This window comes from Drosophila navojoa, chromosome 4 (assembly GCF_054131105.1).
Source record: "Drosophila navojoa isolate 15081-1374.11 chromosome 4, UAZ_NAV_1.0, whole genome shotgun sequence".
Taxonomy (NCBI): Eukaryota; Metazoa; Arthropoda; class Insecta; order Diptera; family Drosophilidae; genus Drosophila; species Drosophila navojoa.
In genome coordinates, this window is record NC_142892.1 from 4,622,774 (window position 1) to 4,646,567 (window position 23,794).

Sequence of the window (23,794 nt, forward strand, 5' to 3'; positions counted from 1 at the left end):
GCAGCTGAGCTCAGCTTATTATAATGAACTGCTTGCAGAGCAAACGGATGCCAAGAAGTTCACAGTCGCTGGCCGACTGCAGAAGAAGGAGCAGTCGCCAGTCGAGCTGCAGTTCGAGCGGCTGCCCAATGATGCGGCCAAGAAGTGCCCCATGCTGGAGGTGCGCAGCGCCAACCAGCCCCAGCTGGGCCTGGCCAAGAGCCCCTCCATGATGGTGGGCCCCGCCACAAAGCCGACGGCAGTGCAGCGCAGCTTGAGCGTCCAGGAGGAGGAGAATGTGACGCTGACGCGCAGCAACAGCAACAAGAGCAGCAGCAGCAACAGCAGCAGCGGCTCCGACTCGGATGGCTCGCCGCGCAATGCCAAGCAGCACAAGGAGCTGGCCAATAACAAGAGCGCCGAGGCAGCCACCAATGTGGGCGCCCGGATTCAGGTGCCGCGCTCGGACGATGCCGAGACCTTTGAGAACTTCTTTGGCGGTCAGCGGGCCAAGAGCTCAGCGAACGCACAGACAGTCGAGCTGGAGATAAGCGCCTTCGATGACATCAAGTCCACGGAGCGGTAAGGCCTATTCACTTGAGTTTGAATTCAGTTTAATCTCCGTCTCCTGCTTCTTTAGCCTGGTTAGCAAGCGCAACATTCAGGGCCCCAAGGGCCGGCGCGCCGCACGCAATCCGCTCAAGACGCTGGCCGCGCGCAGCGACATCTGCTCCGAGTACACAGAGCTGAGGACGGGCGTGGCCGAGCGTGAGCTGCGACGCCTCAAGCTGGAGTCCTGTAAGTGCTGACATATTTCTGAATTATCCTTTCTAATCATCTTCAATCCGACAGATGGACAGCGCAGCAATCTGGCAGCAGAGGCCATTGCAGGCCTCGCCTCGATCGAGGACTTCAAGTCGGTGGCGCTGCGATCGTCGTCGCTTCCCCTGCAGCAGGTGTGGGTGCCCTACAAGCGCCTGATGCTGCTGCACGTGAAAGGGCGCACGCATGTGCAGACGCGCCTGGTGGCACCCGCCCAGGTGTCGCTCAATCGGGGCGACTGCTTCATCTTGGTCGCGGGCACGCAGCTGTTCCGCTACGTGGGCTCGTTCGCCAACGTGATTGAGATCTCGCGCAGCAAGAAGATCTGCGCCGCGATTGTGGAGAACAAGGATCTGGGCTGCACCGCCACACAGGAGGTCATCCTCACCGACGGCAAATACGTGAACGAGCGCGAATGGCGGCAGTTCTGGTCGCTGCTGGGTGAATCGGAGCAGCAGCAGCAGCAGCAGCAGCAGTCGCTGATTGCCGACTCTGGGCATGCGGACGAGGACGATGTGTTCGAGAGCAGCCTGATCGAGACAAACAAGATCTACGAGTTCCAGAACGATGCCCTTGTGCCCCTCGACAAGTACTGGGGCTGCATACCCAAGGTGGAGATGCTCGACACGCGCAAGGTGCTGGTCTTTGACTTTGGCAGCGAGCTGTACGTGTGGAACGGCAAGAATGCGAGCACGGATGACAAGCGGGCGGCCATGCGACTCGCCCAGGAGCACTTCGATGCCCCGGATGCGGCAGACTATGCCCAGTGCTATCTGAATCCGATCAACTATGCGAGCATCGTGGGGCGGCGCGAGAGCACAAAGTACGCCAAGCGCTGCCCTCAGCGGCCGGAATGGTGCGTCCTGGGCAGGATTACCCAGAATATGGAGACGGTGCTGTTCAAGGAGAAGTTCAGCGACTGGCCAGAGCTGGAGCGCGAGGATCTCGAGAAGGACTACTTGGCCAACGGCGTGCAGGTGGTGCGCGCTCTCAACGGTGCAGCCCTGCACAAGGGCGAGCCCTATCAGGAGCCCAATCTGGTGCTTGAGCTGGCCAATCTGGGGCGTGGCAACTTCTACTACGACAACGACACAATGCGCCACTTCGACATCATTAGCAAGTCGATCGATAAGTGGCAAATCCACGAGTTCAACTTCGATGCGGCCGAGTCGCGCGAGACCTACGGTCACTTCTACTCCACGGAGAGCTACATCGTGCGCTGGATATATCAGATCTCGGTGACAGTGCGCGAGCTGAGTGGCAAGGTGTCCAATCGCAGCACTGTTGGCCGCGATCGCTGCGTCTATTTCACCTGGCAGGGCGTCGACTCGAGCGCCAATGAGAAGGGCGCCGCAGCTCTGCTGACCGTTGAGCTGGACAAGGAGAAGGGCGCCCAGATGCGCGTGGCCCAAGGCGAGGAGAACACCGCCTTTGTGCGACTCTTCCGTCAGCTGTGGCAGCACCAGGGCCGCAAGGCACAATGCCTGGCCAGGCGATCCGAGTGGCGCTTGTACCAGCTGCAAGGCAATCTGCCAGTGGAATCGATCCTCAAGGAAGTCCAGTGCGATGCACGCCAGCTGCGCTCGCGCAGCTCCATGCTGCTTGTCCATGGCACCGAGGGACAGGTGCTCGTCTGGCACGGCTGCAAGAGCGCCAGCCACACCCGCAGCGTCGTCTTGGCGGCTGCACAGCAGCTCGTGGAGCAGCTGCCGGCTGACATGTTTGACTGTGCGAGTGCCGCAGTGGAGGAGCTGGAGGAGGGTGCCGAGAGCGATGCCTGCAAGACGGCGCTTAATCTCGCAGAGAAGCACGACTATGGTAGCCTGCTGAAGTCAACCAAGTGCTACGATTACACATTGCGCATGTTCAACTTCTCGAGCACTCAAGGCGTCTTTACGGCCCACGAGCTGCTCGATCCGCTGCGCTGCCAGGACTTGCAGTCCCCGTATCCGTTCTCACAGGCTCAGCTCTACAATGCTCGCCAGCCGACTATATTCCTGCTCGACGACGGCGACGAATTGTGGCTCTGGATGGGCTGGTGGCCACTGGAGGACATTAAAAGTGAGTCGCCAAGTCAGATCTAAGCATTTGAGTATGCATGCTAATGTCTCTTTGATTGCAGTCAACGACGAGGATCGCAGCAGCCCCACGAACGACAACCGTGCGGGTGTCAACCGTTGGATCTCAGAGCGACGAGCCGCTCTAGAAACGGCCGTCGACTATTGGCGTGCCAAGCATGGCGACAACGAGGCGGTTGCCTTCCATGGAGTCAAGGGCCACGTTGTCTGGGCGGGCCTGGAGCCAGTGGCCTTCAGGGCACTCTTTCCCAACTGGAGCGAGCGTGCCGATGTTCGTGAAATCAACATCGAGGTAAGCCAATTCTCAACCTTACTCAATTTGCTTATGTTAAATATATCTATGCGTATTACAGGATGGTCGCACGGATGTGCCTATGTCGATTAGTGAAATGCTCGCACAAATGACCCAGACCGAGTATCCGCTGGAGGTGCTTAAGGCTCGTCCACTACCAGAGGGCATCGAGCCCACTCGCCTGGAGCTCTACTTGAACACGAATGAATTTCAGCAGGCGCTCGGCGTGAGTCGCGCGGAGTTCGATCAGTTGCCCGTGTGGAAGCAGACCAAGCTGAAGAAGGAGCGCGGCCTCTTCTAGGCGAGACTACTATTATGTGACCATATAGACTTTTAAGTGAACGCAATCACAAAGCACTTACTCTTGCAACCAAATATTTTCGTAAAACTCTTTATGTACGAACATTGTGTACTCTACCAGGACTATTTACAGCTACCACATGACATACCCATGCGCATATCTCTATATACTCTCGTAATTTACACTTACTTAACGTATATATACATGGTATTTACATACACACATTTATATCTTATGATAACGGCACAATATGTTTGCAGGCGGCACAAAGATTATCATGAAATTGCACTGAACTATCAATAAACGTTAGAATTTAATACTCTTACCCTGTACATAATAAGTTGATGTGCTTTGATTTCGCATAGTACATAGTCAACATTTCGATTGTTTAATTTTAAAGAGCGCCAACAGGAAAAGTTTTAGAAAAATACGAACGATGTTTCGTATCTTCATAGTTTTTATTATTATGTATTCAAAATTTGATTATACACAATTTTTTGTCCATTTTAGCATATGTATTTTTTATGTTTCAATTTTATGTTATATTATTTAGCTTTTACTGAACAAATACAATTTTTAAATTAACAAATATCGGTTTTATTATTTTACTTAATGTTTTAATTTATAATTTAAGAGGAGATTATTAGGTTCATTGGATTCGTGTTGCCCTGGTCTATAAGAAGAGCCATTTTTCGAGTTCAATATATAAATATTTATCATTTTTCACTCTCCAAAACTCGTACAGCAATTTCGATGAAATGTCAGGCCCAAGGAAGTGAGCTGTAGGACTAAAAAAGTGTCTTAACAGTACAGTAACAGTGAGCTGTTAAAATTTAAAATTTGCAGCAACAGCCCTCTACGGTATGCAACGATATTTTATATTTCAAGCAACAACGGTCGAAATATACAATATCGTTGCATACCGTAGAGGGCTAAAATGTGAAATTTGCAGCAACAACCCTTTATGGTATGCAACGATATTTTATATTTCGATCGTTGTTGCTTGAAATATAAAATATCGTTGCATACCGTAGAGGGCTGTTGCTGCAAATTTTACATTTTAACAGCTCACTGTTACTGTACTGTTAAGACACGTTTTTAGCCCTACAGCTCGTTTCTGTGGGCCTGATACTTCACCGAAATTGCAATATGCAATCGGGGATGATGATGTTGATGAACGCTTAGCCGAAGCGCTGCTCTAATCTGAAAAGAGAAATAATATTTTTAATGATTTGGTTTAATGCGGTCGCTTACCTCTGATGACTCAGTATTTACTGATGCCTGCACTTTTTATGTTCTTTTTTGTGTGTTTCAATTACCGTATTTCGAGCAAATTGTAAATCTTTAAAATTTGGCTCTATATCGCAGCAATTATTTCCCAACTCAAGTAGATGTTCAAGTATACCTTCTCGAACATCTACGAGCCAATGCGAGATTAATGAGTGTCTGGTTAATATGCATTTTTACAACTCTCGTCATATATAGTTCAGAAAAATATTAGATTTATTTAAACATTTTCTAAAAGTACGTATTAAGCATATACTTATATTTAAATAACTATATTTTAGCTTAGACTGTTAATTTGTAAAAATTTCTAAAAGCCGAATAGTGGTCTACGCTGTCTTTTGAATTTCGGCCACAAGGCGAGAGACGAGTTCGCAGCAAGTCTTCTGCCTGTTCTTGGCCACGGCCATCACCTCATCGTGGCTGGCCTCGTCGTCCTTCTTGTCGCTGTACTCGGTGGAGCACTTGTTGGTGATCAGGCTGAAGGCGAACACCTTCATGTCGCAGTGGCGGGCCGTGATCACTTCGTGCACCGTCGACATGCCGACGGCATCGACGCCCATCATGCGAAGGGCTTTCAGCTCGGCAATGGTTTCGTAGGTGGGGCCGCCCAGGCAAGAGTAGACGCCAACATGGACACTCGACTCGATGCCCATGGTTTTGCTGATTTCGATGGCCTTATTGATCAGATCCTTGTTGTAAGAGTTGACCAGGGCGGGGAAGCGGGGCCCAAAGCGCGGATCATTGGGACCCTGCAGCGGCGAGTTGCCCGCAAAGCCCAGCATGTTGACATGATCATGCATCAGCATAATGTCGCCAACGGCATACTTCGGGTTAATACCGCCCGCCGCATTCGTAGCGAACAGATACTCAACGCCGCAGAGCTTCATCACGCGCACCGGCATCGAGCACTTGGCCAACGGGTAGCCCTCATAGAAGTGGAAGCGGCCCTGCATCGCCATCACGTTGGCGCCCTCCAAGGTGCCAACGACCAGTCGGCCAGCATGTCCCTCCACTGTGGAAACCGGGAAGTTCGGGATCTTCTCGTACTCAAAGACCTTGGGGTTCTGTATGATATCGGCCAGAGAGCCAAGTCCAGAGCCGCAGATGATGCCAATTTTGGGTCGGATGCCGGAGCCCTTGACAATGAAGTCAGCGATCTCCTGGATCACCTCATAGGGATACCTGAAAACATCACATAAAGCATTAGCTAGAGGATCGTTACAAAAGAATAGAATAATACATGCATAAAGTTCATTGAAATGACTGAGGGGTACAACAAAAGACGATCAACTGAAAAGAATTGTGAACAATTCTTCTTGCATAACTGTTATCGATCAAAATACAATTACAATTGGTTAGATGGTAAACAAATTTGCAAAGTGAAATATGTTGTGAGCGTGCACGATTGTGATAAAGACAGTGACAAGACAGTGACACACACAAAGATCAGATATAAATTGGTCTACAAACATGTCTTGGCGCATCAAATTCACAGCCCGGAACTCGTCGGACGTTAGGGAGCATTGAATATTGTTTTCGCTGCTGCTGCAAGTGATTGAAAGAGTATTTAATTATGTTTGTTATATATATATTCTCAAGTGTAGAAATCAAAATTAATGCTGATATATACCCCAACTGCTCACATGGTAAGTAAGACTATGTGATTCCACTAAGTAATAATCATTTTCCGAAAGAAAAATTATTTTTTGAGCAGACCTCGCATTCTAATGCCTCTTAACCATTTACATCTCTTGTCAAGTTTAAAGTTTTAGTCTACATTTCAAGCTAAAGCCCAATCAAAATGTATAATGAAAAGGAAAGACTGAAGGCTTATCAGATGCGGAAAAATTCTATTTTCGAATCATTTTCACTAGTCTGAAAAACGTGTTTGCCAGACGGAGATTGTTTATTAATTTGTGCTGTTTTTTTCGTATGCCGCATGTAATGCGATTAGGGCGTAGGGCACATCGATCTGGCTGTGGGTTATCTCTCTCAGTCAATCGCTCAGGCAAGCTCATGAAATTGCAGTATAAATTTCGTCACGCGATTGTTGAAAACATCGTCAAAACAAACAAGTAAAAGTGCTCTACTTGGGAGTACTCGTCTCGGATATACCCTGAACAATCTATTAGATTTATTGTTAACTTAATATAAGGCGATGTCTAGCTAGAAGAAGAGACAGACTCTCAGACTACATGATACTTTGCTGAATAGGCTCAGCCTGTTACATACATAAACACAAATACATAATACCCCAAATTTCCATTTTCAATAGGTTCAGTGTATAAGCAAGAACGCGATCTAACAAAACGCTTTGATTTTACATGTGTTCTAGCAATTAAAACTTAATTATAATACTTAATTTGCCAAAGCTAAAAATGTGAAATAATTAAATTGAAACCGGCTATGCTAAATGTATTGCATATATATAACATATATCAAACGATCTGAACAAATTCTTTGAAAGCCAAAAAAGTTTTAACATTTTCAGCAAAGGCGCAAAACTTTGCAACCTGTTTGAAAACTAAGAAGAATGTAAAGATTGACTTGACAATACTCTAACCAAAGTGTAAATACTTCTGTTTCAAATATATATACTAGAGGGTACTCTATATTGAATGGTATATACATATATCTTTCGATTCGAAAGTGCTAGAGCTAAACATTTGGCTATAATTTTCAGACAATTGCTCATTAAATTCTAATCAATAGATTAAAACTCAACAAGTTCGTGGAACAAAAACAAAACAACAATCTACACTTGGCTCTATCGCGTTACCACTTGTAACTGAAAAGCTTAGTTGATTCATATAATGTATATACACAGATAAAGGCCTATGTCAAGATCGCAGCACACGCCCATTTTTGTCGGCCAATCGAGAGCAGCGCTCGGTTAACTGGGTCAGAACGCGCTCTACGCACAATTGGCAAGGAATGTTTATCAACAATTTAGTTGAAGTGGGCGCCAGAGCTGAGCACCGTTCGTATCGCTCCGCTTTGGGGGCATTAGCATTTCCAGCCCACAAGCCTTATCGACGTCATTTGCGTAATCGTAATCGCCGAAGATGGTTTCTTAATGAGCACGCGAACGAACGCAAATTGATAACCCTATTGCCAGTAATTTGGTATTCTGGAATCACTTAATTTATGTTTGGGCTGCGGACCACGAAATATCAACGGCAAGATCAAGCAGAGTTCAATAGACCTGATATACAAATATACATATGTATATTTATATAGAAATGCTAGAGGAAGCTGATCATACGTTTGGGTGTTCTAGGGAAAGAACTCGAAGTTTACTTCGGGCTCCGTAAGGGAGAAGTCTGAGGGACTTCCCTGGCCTTAACTTACAGCAAACTCTGTGGCGTCGGCACTACGATTTCGGACTCCTGTTTCTGAGCTTTCTTCTCGCAGGGATTGCCCTCCCTGGTCCTGCTGACAGGCCCCTTGTTGTTACAGCAATCGCGCGAACACATTCTGCCGACTGAGAGCAAGATAAAGAAATGCGGCCGCAAACCAATCCCCAGCGTAGAATTTTCGATCAAAAATTTGTGTATCAAACAGGCAACAGGAAAATTTGGAGTAATAAAAAGTAAATTTGGAGCCAACTACGACATGCCGAAATCAAGGCCTACCCGAGGGGCATTGGATTTCTATTGATTTTGGGGTGGTCCGGTGGCCCGGCCCTTGAGCACTACAATAATAATAGCTTGGTCAACACCGTGATGATGTCAGCCCTGACAACGATAGGCTCCGCACAGTTAAAGGTAATATTATTGATTGCACTTTTATGTTGATAAAATATGTAACTGGGCTATGCCCAGGCCTAGCTGAAGCCCCTAAAGCCCGCTCCCCATTGCCTACTTACGCATGATTCCCCTGGGGCGTAAATGCCGTGGGTTTGCTGCCGTTCTCCACGGTTTGGTTGCCGCTGCCATTCTGCTTGCCATTGGCCGTAGCCACGTCGTTCTTGGAGCTGTAGCCAGTCATGTTTCAGCGTATTTGTTCAACAGATAAGCAAACGTTATATAAATGCTTTAGCACAACTCGGAGATTCTCTGCTGTATCTCAACTGGCTGTTAACTAGTTAGCGCCGCTTTTAGATTGATTATAAACAAATTCAACTAATTTATGTTGGACAAGTGGAATGTCTATTGTTATCTCGTTCAAGTGTCGCGATTTCTTGCCTTATTTTTATTGTGTTTACGCGTTTCGCGTTTCAGTTTCAGTTTCAGTTTCGATTTAATTTCCTAGCTGCGCCTGCCTGCTCGACTGTTCTTTGATAATTGAGTCGCGTCGTCAGCGACGCTTCACCTTTTAAACCGCAGTCGACACACGCTGCCCGCGCCAGCTGCGCTGCTGGCGTCACTGTGCGCGTCGCTGTCGGCGTCGACGTTTATTGTTAAGTATTCAATTTAGGATCGGCGATGCGACTGCGACTGCGACTGCGGCTGCCTCAGCTATGGCTCGTTGTTATTTATATGAACGTCAGAGGCACAAACCGGAATCGAATCTCTTAAACTGATTCAATTGGACAAAATTTAATAAAGTTCTAAACAATAACAAGGAAAACTAAAATAGAAAAATATATAAAGAATAAGATAAGTAAACAGGCCTCCCTAGTCGATAAGCGGCTTCATAAAACCAATTAATGATTGGAAATTGCCAAAATAATATCACCAATTAAAAGATTAGATTAAACTGCATTACTAAATATCAAAGTAATATTGCAGCAGAAACTCGCGAGTCGTTAGTGATTGAAACTATGTGACAAATGTTTAAAAATTCATTAAACAAAAATTTCAAATTGAATAATGGCGGCTTTGTCACGAACTCCCTCCCACAAATGTCGATTGCAAATGAAAAAAATCCAAATAAAAAGCATTTTATTTTTAAACATTGTTTTACACATGCCCCACGCTATTTTTGTTATTGTTATTAGTCTGTTCCGCTCTTATCTCACAAGCTGTGCTTGGACACAAGGCGAATAAATATGTAATAAAAATTTTACTTAATGCTGAAATCATTCGATTCATTGATAAGACCTGAAACAGTGAAAGCTCATATAAAAGTACATATGTACATACATATATGGATGATTATATGTATGTATATAATTGCAGCTGCAATTGGCATTACCTGGCAACAGCTATAAATAACATGATTAAACGGTTAAGTTAAAGAACTCTAATTACAAACAATAAAAAAATACACACACTAATTCAGTTCCTAACTGAACTGAAATTCGCAGGGTTATCAATTCCGATTCGAGGGGGGCATAAAAATACATATTCACGCATGTATATGGACGTCATCGTGATGTATTTATTGTATTTGTCCGTTTGATTTCGATTTGCATTTCAAGTAAACAACTTTTATTAATCTTTGTGCAATCATTGGAAAAATACGATTCCTACGAAAAGCTAAAGCTGCTTGCTGACTGAACACGGTTATCACACGCACCCTAGTAAATTTGATAATAAAGTTCGTATAAATGTACTTTCCCGGCTATGTGCTATGTTCTTGGAACTTCCTCAAGAGTTGATCAACACTGAGAGCTGTGGTCTCTGACCAGGGCAGCAGGTAGCAGACGATCGATTGGCTGGCCAAGCGCGAGGCATGGAAAATTCCCAAACTGATAAGAAGAAATTCCAGAGACAGATTTTCATTTAGCTATCTCCTAACTCAATCTGTGAGAGAAATCGGAAAGTATCAAAGAAGAAAAGGTTGCACAACACGATAACTCATTTAAGATGCAACTATCATGTCAGTTACTATACTCGTTCTTTTCGCGAGAGGAGTATATTGGTTTTCTATCAAATTGGGGTCTATCGGTTTTGATGCTTGGAATTATATGTATAAAAAATAGTTTAAATATAAAACTGCAAAAGTAATGAAAATACCACAAATTTAAAGTATTTTAAACCATTTAGTTTGACTGTTAAAAATACCAGAATGACATATTGAAATTTAAAAAGTATTTACATTGCATAAGCGAGTATTACGCAGTCGTTGCACGCCTATAAAATGCTTGTGTACATTTTGTAACGAAATGCAAGTATATCCCTAATCTCTCCACACATCACATGGACACATTTCACAACAGGTGTTTTGGTTTTTGTTTGGTATTTTGTCGAGGTATGTGTAATATTTACACTGTAACAATGACTAAGCACACATAAATCACAGGGGAAATATATTTAATTCTGCGCTGTATAACTAAATTTATGTTAAAAGCAAAAACTCGTTGATTTATGGCTGGAAAAAAAAAAGTTTATTGAGAGTAACTAAATACACCTTTCAAATATTTTTATTTTATTATTAATTTTTATTCATTTTTCAGTTAATTTGAATATATATATTTATAGATTGATAAAGTAGCCAAGTTGATTGCATTGCTATTGTTTTTATTATTCTTTGTGCTTTTACTGAGTTTCTTGCCTAAATAGAAGTGAAATTTAGCTGAAAATGAAAGTTTGAAAAATAGCCAAACACAGTTTAATAAAATATGAAAAAAAAAAAAAAATAAAAACCAATTTTTACTTCAAAGAAAATAAATGTATCAAACATCCCTCTTCAATATTCAATTCATTCATTGCAGTCGCTGTCTAATGAGAACAAATTGTATAAAATTATAGTAAATTGAAATTGTATAATACTATATTTGGATAAAATTTAATATTCAATAATTGCCTGCTCCAGACTGAAACCTGATAAGTGCAAAAACAAGTGAGAAAACTTTTCAGACAGGGAAATTCGAACTCAAATTGTTAAAATATTTCTTATTTAAGGCATATGCGGCGGTTTTATTGGTTTTTCGATATATTCATATATATATGTATATGAAACGCATAAGTTGGGTACGCTATTCGAACAGATCTGCTGGCCATATTCTATGTTTTTTCAAAAAACTGGGACGGTTTCCTCAATGACAAAGGCACGATTGTGTTTGCGTGTGTGTGGGTTAGATGCTAACAAGGCGTTCCACAGGGATTCAAAACTTGGTTTGTCATTTAAATGAAAAGATTAATTCTGCTACATATATACATATATTAATATATGTATAAATCATATATCAAATTTTTAACTACGCCACAAAACTTTGTTTAATTCGTTGTTAAACTAATTTGTATGTTAAGCGAAATGAATATTTATGAAAATTTAGATTTCGGTTCGATAGTAATGGAGGAATTACGAAATTCGGGTTGGAGCCGGTTCTATGCGCACATTGAGGGTTTCAGCCTGGACAAACACTATGCCAAGATTCTATTGAATAAATTAATTCATTTATTTTAAAATTCCATCAGTCAATGAAACTCAATTGAAATTTAAAACGTAATTTTAAAATCTAAAAAGACAAAAAAAAATTATATATCAGAAACAAACAAGATTAGACACATTAAACACAAATGGGTATTATGTTAAACATACATGTATACATGTATATATTTTTAATATATAAACTAAACACCTTTATACAAAAGTAAATATAATAATCAAAGCAGTCACGCGAAAGCATAAAATTAGATACGAGCAAACGCACAAATGCATATGCACATCTACTAAGCTTAGATAAGATCTTTGCAATGTTTAATCTGTTTAATCGTGATCTGTTTGTTGTTCTTAGTTTGAGTTTGAGACTTAAGTACTTAAGTGTGTGGCGAACCATATCATTAAGCAATTATGAATACTTTAGCAAAAGGTACACCCATCTTGGCAAATACAATGCGACTCTTGTTATACATTATCGAGATATACATACATATACATTTATATATATCTATATTGTATTGTAGTGTAATGTTATGCTAGAAATTGCACAAGGTAATTGCTGTTGAAAACAAAGAACATGACAGACATTGCGTGTTTGGGTGTTGTGTATGTGTGTGTGTGTGTGTGTGTGTGTGTGTTCGCTATACTTTGCTATTTGCAATTCACTTAAATAATAAACATTTATGCATGTATTTAGAATTATTTATAAGATAAGTGGTTAGTACATTTATGTGTGTCTTGTAAATTTAGTTAAAGCTGCTCAAGGCCGCTTCAAGTCTGTTCAGAGAATTCCTTAAGTGTGCTAGTCGTACAATTTTGTCGTGTTCCATTCTCGTTTCAAGTGATTCTTCCATTATGCATATTTTCATTATTATTTTTATATTTTTTCGCTTTTTCCTAAAAATAATTCATAAAAATCAGTCAGTCCAACGCTTTCTCTTTTTGTTTTTTTTTTTCTATGTTGGTGTGTGCTTATTCTTTCTTCTCTTCTCTTTCGATTTGGATAACTTAAGTTGTGATTTTAAACCTTTTTGGATTTCAATGTCAGTTTGGGCATCCTTTACCCACCCAACTCTGGACCATGTCTGTGTTGTCTTCCTCTTTGTGTTTTCAATTTTTATTATTATATATTTTATAGAATAGTTCATAAATACGTCTAGGCTGTATTAATTTCAATAGTTTAAAATGTAGTACGTATTATAGATCTCTAAGTGTTTGTTTGTGTGTGTGTGTTTGTGTGTTGTACAAATAATTTATGGGGTTTGTCTTATATTATCGTTTATAAGTTTAAGCACTAATATATACTTGTATATATGTGTTATGTTCCTATAAATATATACGTATATCTATATATATATTTAAACGCATCTGTTGTGGTATGCATAGAGATGTTATGACTGCCCAGTATGCATATATGGTTTGGTTTTTGGCTACTTTGTTGCTTAAGGTCTAGAATTCAACTACTTATTTCTTTTTGGCCGCCTTCTTTTCGGCCTTGCGTATGGCTTTCTCGCGCTCGCGACGCTCTCGCTCCATGTCCTTGCGCTCCTTTTCGATGCTCGCCTTCAGGTCCTTCAGGCGCTTCTTCAACCTATTCTTATCGTCACCGCAAACGCCCAAGGTCTTGAAGTCCTTTGAGTCGAGCGTTAGTAGGGCGCCGCCCTCCACGTTGTGCTCCTTGAAGACAGGTATATAGCGCTCCAGCTCAATGCCCATCAGCCAGTGGCCCACCTGCGTGAATCATTAATCATTCGCATGCGTACAACAGACTGTTATACTGATGTTTGATTACCTGTTCCTTGGTCCATTCGTGCACCGGGCCGCCTTTGTAATTGTAGCAAGCGGCCGCAGCTTTTCTGTCCGAGAAACTGGAACTGGAGCCGGACAGATCCAGGGTTCGGCTGGGCGAGTAGCCCGGCGAGGAGCAGCCCGACGACATGCTCGTCGGTGAGGGCGGACCCGTGGCATGGGCCGACTGCGTCTGATGATGATGCTGTTGCTGCCAGGGCACTGTGCCGGGCGGGGAGAGCGATTGCGGAACAACTTGTTTAACTTTAGACGATTCACAATGCATTTGGGTTAGTGGAAATAGTTAGCGATCAAACAGGAGGGAGAGAGAGAGAGGGAGAAAAGAGAGATAATAGTTTCATGTTAATATTGCTGCGATGCCTTGTTGTATGCACCTGATGAACGGATAGATAGAGTAAGAGCATAAGATACGTGAATGGCTACAGCAATTTGGCATATGTGGAAAGGGATACGTTAAATGATATGGCACATTACGTATATTAACGTTGTATATAACAGTATTTAGTATATAGTAAGGGCACATGTTCAATATAACAGTTGAGTATAACAGCATTAGGAATACGTTCAATGAAATGGCACACGCATTAACGTTCAATATAACAGTTAAATATAACAGCTGAGTATAACAGTATTTAGCATTATTGTTTTTCATTTCATTTTAGCAATTCGATATGTATACAGCAAACAGAGAGAATGTCTTTATGTGCACATGAATAGCTGCCTCTCAACAATATAACAGTTTTTGTTTGTGGATAATTGGGATAGAGAATTTACGTTAGTTTTGTCTTTTTTTTTCTAGTATAGATAATCGAACAATCGGTTTGCTGTGCGAACCGAGTTCGAGCATCAGTATTTGATTGTTATTTCACCTTTTGGCTGTGCTTCATTGACCGCCTGGCGAATCTCATTGATCAGCGTTTTGCAATTGATCGCTGCGGCGCTTTGGTTCTTGTTGATCTCCGTGTAATCGTCGCTGGAGTGGCGCGAGGAGCCGTCCCCCAGACGCCTGCAAAATTCCGAACGTATAGTATAGTTTGTGTAACAGTGTGTGTGCGTGTGTGTGTGTGTTATTTTTTTTCGGGATCACCCACCTCTCACGGTCGGACAGTGCTTGATTGAGCTGGTCGGTGAAACTGGAGCCCGGCAACTTGGCGCCATTGGGGGCGACGCGTCGCCGGCTGGGATACATCCAGTTCTCGCCCTGGTCATTCGCATCGGCCAGCTTATCATTGGAGCCCACAATTGAATCGTACGAGCTGTTGAGATCACGATTGCTGGCCGTGCCAAAGGTAGTCATGCTGCCCCGATGGAAGTCATTCAAGCCGCCTCCTGCGTCGGCGGGCGAGCCCAGCGAGGTCTTGAACAAGCCGGACGCTTGATGCTGCGCCTGCTGCTGCTGCTGTTGCTTGCTGGGATCCTTGTGCACCTGAGCGTACAGCTGATTGATTTGTGCTTCGCGCGCCGTCGACTGGTTCGATGAGCTGGACGAGGCCGAGGTCGACGTCGAGTTCAGCAAAATGGCCGTGGTGGTGCCCACATGTCCGTTCGAGACTGGAATAATGCCGCTGCCTATAATGGCGTTCGAGGCAGGCGGATGGCTCTGCAGCAGGTTGTTCATGTTGGCCAGCAGATGCGAATTGCCATTGGACAGGCTGATGCTTTCGTGGCTCACGGGCGCACTGGCTGCCAAAATGTGGCCAGTCTGCTCCAGCTGCACCACCTCCTGCGCCTCCTCCTCATCGCTGTCGTCCAGTGTGCAGTCGGAGCTGCGGCTGTTGCTTCTGCTGCGCTTGGACAGATTGCCATTCAGCAGCAGCTCGCCGGCCCCGTTGCTGCTGCTGCTGCCATTGGGCACGTTCGAGGATGGCAGCTGGCGATTGGCTAGACCACCCCGGGAGGCTTTTGTTTAGATTGTGTGTGATTCGATGCGAGTTTTTTTTGTATTGCAATTTTTTTATTTATTTTGTGTGTGTGTGTGTGTGATAGTGTTCAGGAGGCGCAGCAGTGCGGTGATAGTATCAAATCAAACGAACAAACAAATATGGAACGCACACGATCACGCAGCAGATCAAAAAACACAAATCAAATTGAGCGACAGCGGCAATATATGTACAAAGTGTGTGTTTGTTTATGTGAGAGAAAGAGAGAGAGTGTGTGAGAGAGAGAGAGAGAGAGAACAAAAAGAAGAATAACAAAAACATTTAGCACAGAGACAAAGCGTTTGAACTGCATCAAAGAACAATACGAAACTTAATCGATACGATTTTCCACACACACAGCAAAAACGAAAATCGAGAATCGAAATGGAATTGATGAAGTGCGAGCAGCTGAACTGAACCTAATAATGCAGTGGAGAGTACTCACCCAGCTCGATCTTGGTCTTGTTCACCGAATTGTCGAGGAGCTCGTGCTGCGGCACGGCCGCGTCTAGTTCATCCTTAACGGGAACTTTGCGCTCAACCGTTGCCGTCTTGACGCCATCGCCGTCGGGCGACAAGTCGGAGATTTCCGTGTCGGACAGCTCCGTTTCCAGCTTATGGAAGAGCGGCTTTGGCGGCGTCTTGCGCATCATTTGGGGCGTTAGCTTCAGTGTGGCGCTGTCGTAGGGCAGGCCGACTGGGAAGCCAGCCTTTCGTTGCGTCTCCTGCAGCTCGTGCTCCAGATTGATGACACGATCCTTTAGCTTCTTGACCAGCGCATTGTACTCGGTGTCCTTCTCCTGCAGCAGCTGCTGGTAGAACTCCTCGCGGTGGCACATGTCCAGCTCCCGCTGCTGATACTCGCGCACCAGCCGCTTGGCCTTGTTGTACTTCTTGTCCAACGCCATGTACTGGGCCTGGGACTGCTGCAGCATATTCTGCAGATTGGCCGCCTCCTTCTTGATGTTGCCCAGCTCCCGCTCGCTCTGCCGCAAGCGTTCGCTCAGCAGCTCGTTCTCATTGCCCGTTGTTTCCAGCTTCACCAGCTACAGGTAGAGGAGGAAAGAGTGGATGACAATATTAGACTTCATTGTATAATCAGAATCGTATGATGCGATGATATGGGACTGGTGAATAAATGATGTTAAAAATACAAATAAATTAAAAACAAACCTTCCGTTTCAGATTTTGAATGATTTCTTCCTTAACCAAGCAACACATTTCGCTCTGGATGGAATAAAACAAAAAACAAAAAACCAAATAAATAATAAAATCAAAATTAAGTTTACATAAATCAAGTCTACATCTGATAATAATCTAAGCCCCAATCAACTTCCAGCTTATAGAATAATTATTGACATATAAGAAAATAAAACCAAAATCTTAATGATGTTATGAAGTCTGTCTTTCGTCTGTTTGTTTCTCTTAGAGACATTTTTTCTCTTAGTTCGTTTAACCAATTACCGCTTTATGCTGTGTTTCAATTTCCGCGTGGTACAAACCAATTTTGAAATTCAGCAAAAGGAGAGAAAAAGAACACGATTTTAGCACAACTTCAAATATAATATTAGATATCGAAAAATGCCAAGTGGACAAACCTCCTGGAGGAGTCGCTTCAGCGACTCGACCTCCTGCGAGTGTGTGGCCTCGACCTCCATTGGATGCTCGACCTGTACGGGACTCGAGGGTCCCTCGCAGACACTCGAATTGGCGGACACGGGCTGCGTCGAGTCCTCGGAGTAGTCGAGCGTGCGACGCAGATACTCCTCTTGTTGACTACAAACAAAATTACAAACGGATTACTTAACTAAATAGTTCCGTTGGTCAAACCAATTACCGTTTGATGCGTTCCTCTTTCTCTCGATCCGCTTGCAGACTCAGCCGTATGAGCTGAGCGACCTCGGAATTCTCGGGATCTCGCTCACGTCCGATTTGGAATTTGACTAGACCGGACGTATTGCGCAATACTGAAGCTGCATAGGCTTGGGTAACGCCCACCAGACTCTTGCCGTCTACCTCGATTATCTGATCGTTGACCTGGCGAGGGAAAAGATTATATATAAATATGATCTAGTATAGATTAGATTATAGATAGATCACTCACTTGTATGCGCCCGTCGCGTGCTGCGGCTCCGTTGTCCGTGATCGTTTTAACGAATATGCCAAGTTTCTCTAAGCCAGCGTCGGCGCCAACGCCCATGCCAATGATGCTGAGACCCAAACCCTCGGGACCTTTCATCAATTCAACTGGGAAAACGTGCATCTTTTCGACACGCTTCTCCAGCTCGTATTCGGCTGACGCGGCCACCGGGTCGACATCCTCATTGCGGCGATCGTAGTCAGTCACAGAGAACGTGGAGTAGACGTGTATGGGACCGGAGCTGAAGCGCACCTTCGGATTCTTGCGAACGGTGATTGGCGGATATGAGCAGTCGTCGTCGTCAAAGTCTAGCAGACCTAAATTCGAACGAGTTGAGAGGGAAATTGATTGAATTAGCTGAATGAAACTTTAGTTTGTTAAGGCAGTGAACCCACCAGGCACTTCCATCCAAAAGTTGCCATCCTCGAAGTAATGCACGCCCGCCTCTACCAGCACCTCCTTGCTCCTCACTGGCGGATACTCGGGTATGTAGTACTGGCTGTCGTCTAGCTCGGTTAGGCCAGTGCTCAATACAGTCGAGCTGGTTGCCTGCTCGACGTCGGCTAGCGAATACGTGGAGTTGTGCTTGCTGGAGATGATGCTGTCATCGATGGTGGTCGTCTGATTGAACGTTGCATCCGACTGAGTGGACTCCACGGAGACGATGGACTCGTGCAGCGACTCTCCGGCGATGTAGGTCTGATTCAGATCGGAATGTTTGCCCTCGTTGGCCTCGTGACCATTCTCGAGTTCTGCTCGATGTGCTGTCGTTGTGTTTATTAGCAGATTCTCAAGGCTACGCTTTGGCGCCTCTAATACATCGCGCAGCCACTCCGGCTCGTCCTCATCGTGCCTGGTTGTCGATGCTGTTGCCGTTGACGGTGTTGTTGTGGTCGTTGTTGTCGCTGTGTTCTCTGTCTCTGTGCTGTCCGCCTTAACGAATGTCGCATTCAGTGCAGAAGTTGTGGCCACTGCATGTCCAATGCCCACAATATTCACCGCCTCCACGTCATCCGAATCAAAGTCTTCCTCAACCTGCTCCTCCTCTGGTGCATCGACTTCAGTTTTTGCTTCTGCTGGCTTTTCCTCTGGCTCTTCCTCGGCGACAACGGACACTGGCTGGGCAGTGTCAATCTGTGTGTGCTTTGTCTGTGTGCTTGTGGACTGCTCCTCGATGAGATTCTTGATGCTGGTCGGCGATGTTGCAGTGGCAACAACGGCAGCAACAGCCACGCCCACGTTGGGCGAGACGTTGAGTATCTGTTCAACTTCTTTGGCCTGCTCGTCAGACAGCAGCGACTGTTGTCTGCCAATCGACAGTGACATAAAGAGATAAATACATTTGTCATTATTAATATGATTAAAGGAGTTGAAGCAGCAGCAGCAGCAGCATCGGCAGGCTTTAACTTAACAAACAAACCTGATTTTGTTTTCCAAAATGCTACACATACACATATACGCAAAAGTTTTACATGGTAGGACATTCAACAGAAGCAACAATAACAGTCAAGTACGGCACAAATGCAATATCAAAATACAAACAAAAAAGAAATTGGTAAGAATAATGCAAATTAAATATAGGTTAAACTAAGAGTAAAAGTAATCAATATACATATATCGAGATAAATATGAGAATTAGATTCATGCAAATGAAAATTAAATTAAATTAAACTAAACTAAAACAATAATATTCAACCTCTCGTTTGTTGTCTGTCTGCATGAATAAAATAAAGTTTGCCCCGGCTTAAGGCACATAGACGACGTGTTATATGAATATAAAATTATTGCGTATACGCCACTTTGCACGCCCGACACCTGCCTGAGCGGCAGCAGCAAGTGTCGCCTGCGCCATGTAAGTGGGGTGCATTTAACGTTTAAGTGTGTTTGTGTCACTCTCTCCAGGTGCGTGACGTCACGTGCTGACAAGAACTAACTGCCATTATATATAGTGGTATGCTGAAATGCGCTGGGTATTCTTTGTCTGTGTGTCTGGTAATTACTGCCAGCAAATGGCAAAGTTGCTGTCGTCTGCTCTTGTTGTTAATCAGCTAAAATACACACACACACACACACACACATACAGATATACACCCCTACATGCCCATTTAGCACTCAACTGTGCTGTTGTTGCATGTTGTAAGAGCCTGATTATGTTGTTGATAATGAGGTAAGCTGCCACAGCCAACAACACACGCAACTGCACACGGCAAACAACAGTTTTGCATACCTTGTTAACTTTTCTCTCACCCCCCTCTCTCTCTCTCTCTATTACCTCTCACTCACTTTTGGTCTATAAATAGTTTATATTTAACTATGCTAATTCGGCTATTTTAATTGTAAAATTTTCGTTTCTCTCTCCCCTTTGTTGGATTTATACAGCATAGACTCTATACTTCACTTTATATGTACATACCAAAGGCAATGCAAATGCAATATTACGCATACGCAACGTAAACATATGAATTTGATAACAGTTAGTAAACAATAGCTAAAACTAAAACTAAAAATATATATATTTTATATGAAATAGCATAAACTAATAGTTTAGCATATTTATTGTATTTTTGTAATACTCCTGTCAATATGCAACGCACAAATTATGTGCGCTCAAATACAATGGAAAACGCAAAGAATGTAAAAGTCAAATGTAATTATGTGTAGTTGTGAGAGTAAAAAAGCCAGGGAGAGAGAGAGAGAGTGAATGTTAACCCACAGTTAACATCTGGGCGTAATTTTTATTATTGTAGTGCACGCGAGATGAGTGGGGAGGGATGAGGCAGGAGCTTTAGTTGTTTGTTGCTGTTGGCTTTTATACTGAGTGGAATACAATTCGTGGCATGCTGATGGAGCGGGGCAATGCTCATTAGGGAAAGCCACAAGAGACTGGGCTTTACATAAGGACACACCTTGTGCGTGTGTGTGTGCTGAAAACAAGGTCAACTCTTATGGCATTGTCATATGATTTTAATTAATTTAAAGAACAACAGCGCTAAAGCATGAACTCACATGGCAAACATAATCAAATTGTAACACAAATGAGCAGCCAAAATAGCGGGAAACAAAACAAGTCTCTCTCTCTCTCCCACTCACTCACTCACACACTCTCACTCATTCTCTCATGTTGTCACTATTGAGTGGCTTGCCTTTTTTGTTGTTTTGTTTCTTTTTTGAGTGCATTCGCAAGGTTGACTCTACACACGATGACGTCATACGGACGACCCGACGACACGCAGGCAATGTTGTTGTTGAATTATAATCGAATTAATGTTTAGCCATTTGTGAACTGTTCGGGTGTTCAGGTGTTGGCCAATACCAGGAAATACAGTCAGTCTGGCTGCCCTTTATTAATGGCCAGCCGGTAAATTAAACGGATTTGTCTGCTCTCCTCAATGCCATTTTGATAAACGTGAGTTCTCTGGCCTGATTTTTGGCACTCGCACTCGCGCCCAATCACCCAAACTGAGTCAAGGTGAACGATGACGCTATTTGGATATGGCACAAAAACAGAATATGCTAAAATAACTCTAAAGTATGCAACAAGAGAGTCACAAATGCCGGAAAGCAGAGGTAAAGGCTTGAATGGGTCTGGATATGACGAGAGGAGTTAGGCTATAAATTAACTTAGTGATTTTCATTGCATTACTAAATTAATTATTTATTATGTTAAATGTTCATTAACAAGTTTAATGCGAAGAAAAATTGCAAAGTTGCTAAAAACAAACTTTGGAGTGAAATTTTGTTCACTCAGCAAAAGTAGATATTTAAATAGCGTAGAGATGAAAAGGGAACTACGAAAGGCAAACAATTATTGCAGATTTGTTTTTCTTTTGAGAACAGTTTTTAAAGAAATATATTTAGACGAAAACTTTACTTGACATAATAATTAATAGCACTTCTCATACAGTTTATATAGTATATTCCATTAATGAGCAAAATAAAGTTTAAAATTGCATATGAAATCATAAGGTCTGAAAGTTCTATATTGCAAACAGTTGTCAAGCTACTTTAGTTGAAGTTTACAGCACAATATAAATCCAAATTAAGTTTCCAGCCAGAAGGAATACAATAAGTCTTAATAAAAGCCAACTTAGCACGCAACGTGGTCAAGAGACTGCTCAAAATATAAAATATTGGCTTTCTGGCTGAGTCATGCCCAAGCTAGAAACACATATATGAACTGCCAAAACACCAAACAGATGTTAACAATTAAATATTAAGCAGCTAACGTATACAGCAAGAATGACATTGACAATGATTGACCATAAAAAAAATAAACAAAAATTGAATTATTTTTGATTTTTGCACATACCCCAAGCAATTGCTTTAAACACCTTATTTTTAAGGTTTTATCGCAAATTAAAAGGCCATGGAAATATTGTAATAAGACGCGTATGCACAACGTTTTAATTAAACCTTTCTCTGCACAGAATAAGCTTAACTTTATTTGCTGCTCTTTTTTTTCTGCCTTTTTTGTTTCGACGCCTTTTTCGCTCATGCACAAAATGTTAATTAAAACGACGCTGAAACACGATACAAAATGCCAATTGCCACAACAGTTTTCAAGCGGCTGCAGGAGCCATGCAACAGCAATGCGACAGGCGAACGAATGGCGGCCATGTGATTGCTTTCACTGAATTCCAGCAACAACAACAAGAGTAGCGGAAACTGAAGCAGAGCAGCAGCAGCAGCAGCAGCAGTCGCTGCACACTGCACGGCCACTGCAAACCGAAAGCGAAATGAGTGAACGAAGGCACCCGACGAGAGACCGAGAGCAGCCGAAAGCTGCCTAGACTGAAAGAGTGAGAACAGAAACACACTCAACAGCGAAGTACACAACAAACTGTGCTCAATGTACTGTGTGACTGTCCCACTCTCTCTCTTTCTCACTCTCTTGTGCGTGAGTGAACTGCGCTGAGTCCTTTTCTTGCCGAGTTACTTGAGTTTCAATGTACATAAAGCGAAATGAGAAGAAGGCAAACTAGAGAAAAAAGAGGCCACGAGTGTGCTGAGTCGCTAGAAAAACACTCAACAGATGGGAACAGTATAAACAAGCTCGGTGCTCGTTGAGTCCTGCCTTTGAGTGCTTTTATTTATATTTAAAATTTTTGCACATTATTTTGCTTGGGAACAGCAACAAATATAATACTGGAATGGCTGACTAATTGACATGGAAAGAGTAGCCAAACTGTAAGCATTCATTCTAAGGCGATTCTATATTTAGACTCTATACTAAATATGTTGATATCAGATTTTGAATATTCTTTTGTTTATACATATAGAAAAAAGTCTCTTCCATAGGCAGCGACTCACCCATAAATAAGGCAATCTACGTATTGCAGCTGCAGAAGCCCAGCCAGGCCAGAAAGCCAAATAAAGAAGCCCGAAAATCCACTGAGGGCAGATTGGCAAGGCCTTGGTGTCCGGCCTCATTGTGGGTCACACCTCTCTATGACTAATGAATATGAAGCAACGGCAAAGTGCAAACAAAATGATGCATGGCCAAAAGCATTGAGATTATGGATAACAAAAAGGGGTAAAGGTCAGTGTGCTCGGTTGGCAGGAAGATGCTTCAGCTCTGGGCAAAAGGTTGAAGGTGTGCTCAATGGCCATCTAAAGTCATTTACTATAAGGTTCACTCTGGCAGAAACACACAAAGCCAGCAAAGTAAGGAAGCAAAGCCAAATAAGTAAACAAGTGGCGAGTGAATGAATCAGGAAGGACCAAAAAAAAAACTATGAGAAGAAGAGAGCATGATTAAAAGAGTCTTGTACTAACTGCTTACACTCTGACTATGAGAATGAGATGTTGAAAAATGTTTGACTAAGAGAAAACTAAATTAAAATTAAAATAAATAAGTATTAAAATGAATATAAATTAATTAGCTCGGACAACATG

General features: G+C 43.2%; 3 protein-coding genes across 32 annotated transcripts in view; 1 reads left to right on the forward strand and 2 right to left on the reverse strand.

Moving 5' to 3' along the window:
• Window positions 1-4,059, forward strand: part of Svil (Supervillin) — a 123,772-nt gene extending 119,713 nt beyond the window's left edge. For all 15 annotated transcript variants that reach the window (XM_089259422.1, XM_089259420.1, XM_018099941.3 and 12 more), the window contains 5 exons: window positions 39-561; window positions 620-777; window positions 832-2,862; window positions 2,924-3,171; window positions 3,233-4,059. In XM_089259422.1, coding sequence (XP_089115548.1) covers window positions 39-561; window positions 620-777; window positions 832-2,862; window positions 2,924-3,171; window positions 3,233-3,472 — 3,200 coding nt within the window. In that variant the 3' untranslated portion in view covers window positions 3,473-4,059. The remainder of the gene's footprint in view (window positions 1-38; window positions 562-619; window positions 778-831; window positions 2,863-2,923; window positions 3,172-3,232) is intronic.
• An 885-nt stretch (window positions 4,060-4,944) lies between these two features.
• LOC108650728 (purine nucleoside phosphorylase) lies at window positions 4,945-9,065 on the reverse strand. 4 transcript variants are annotated; one of them, XM_018099989.3, is made up of 3 exons: window positions 8,628-9,064; window positions 6,230-6,301; window positions 4,945-5,941 (listed from the first exon to the last, which is right to left on the reverse strand). In XM_018099989.3, exons 1-3 carry the CDS (start codon window positions 8,747-8,749, stop codon window positions 5,086-5,088), a joined length of 1,050 nt encoding a protein of 349 aa, XP_017955478.1. In that variant the 5' UTR covers window positions 8,750-9,064; the 3' UTR covers window positions 4,945-5,085. The 4 variants fall into 4 exon arrangements, with proteins under 4 accessions (XP_017955478.1, XP_017955477.1, XP_017955481.1 ...); XM_018099988.3 differs by having other exon boundaries at window positions 6,230-6,304; window positions 8,628-9,063; XM_018099992.3 differs by lacking the exon at window positions 6,230-6,301 and having other exon boundaries at window positions 8,628-9,065.
• Window positions 9,066-12,175: 3,110 nt separating this feature from the next.
• Spn (protein phosphatase 1 regulatory subunit spinophilin) overlaps window positions 12,176-23,794 on the reverse strand; it is a 43,393-nt gene continuing 31,774 nt past the window's right edge. For 3 of the 13 annotated variants that reach the window (XM_089259434.1, XM_018099960.3, XM_018099964.3), the window contains 11 exons: window positions 19,320-19,340; window positions 18,295-19,205; window positions 17,864-18,216; window positions 17,597-17,796; window positions 17,358-17,535; window positions 16,933-16,986; window positions 16,205-16,805; window positions 14,932-15,739; window positions 14,710-14,846; window positions 13,824-14,083; window positions 12,176-13,762 (listed from right to left, as the gene is read on the reverse strand). In XM_089259434.1, coding sequence (XP_089115560.1) covers window positions 13,496-13,762; window positions 13,824-14,083; window positions 14,710-14,846; window positions 14,932-15,739; window positions 16,205-16,805; window positions 16,933-16,986; window positions 17,358-17,535; window positions 17,597-17,796; window positions 17,864-18,216; window positions 18,295-19,205; window positions 19,320-19,340 — 3,790 coding nt within the window. In that variant the 3' untranslated portion in view covers window positions 12,176-13,495. Of the gene's footprint in view, window positions 13,763-13,823; window positions 14,084-14,709; window positions 14,847-14,931; window positions 15,740-16,204; window positions 16,806-16,932; window positions 16,987-17,223; window positions 17,233-17,357; window positions 17,536-17,596; window positions 17,797-17,863; window positions 18,217-18,294; window positions 19,206-19,319; window positions 19,341-23,794 lie in introns of all 13 variants that reach the window. The other 10 variants (XM_018099965.3, XM_018099967.3, XM_018099971.3 and 7 more) reach the window with 10 other exon arrangements.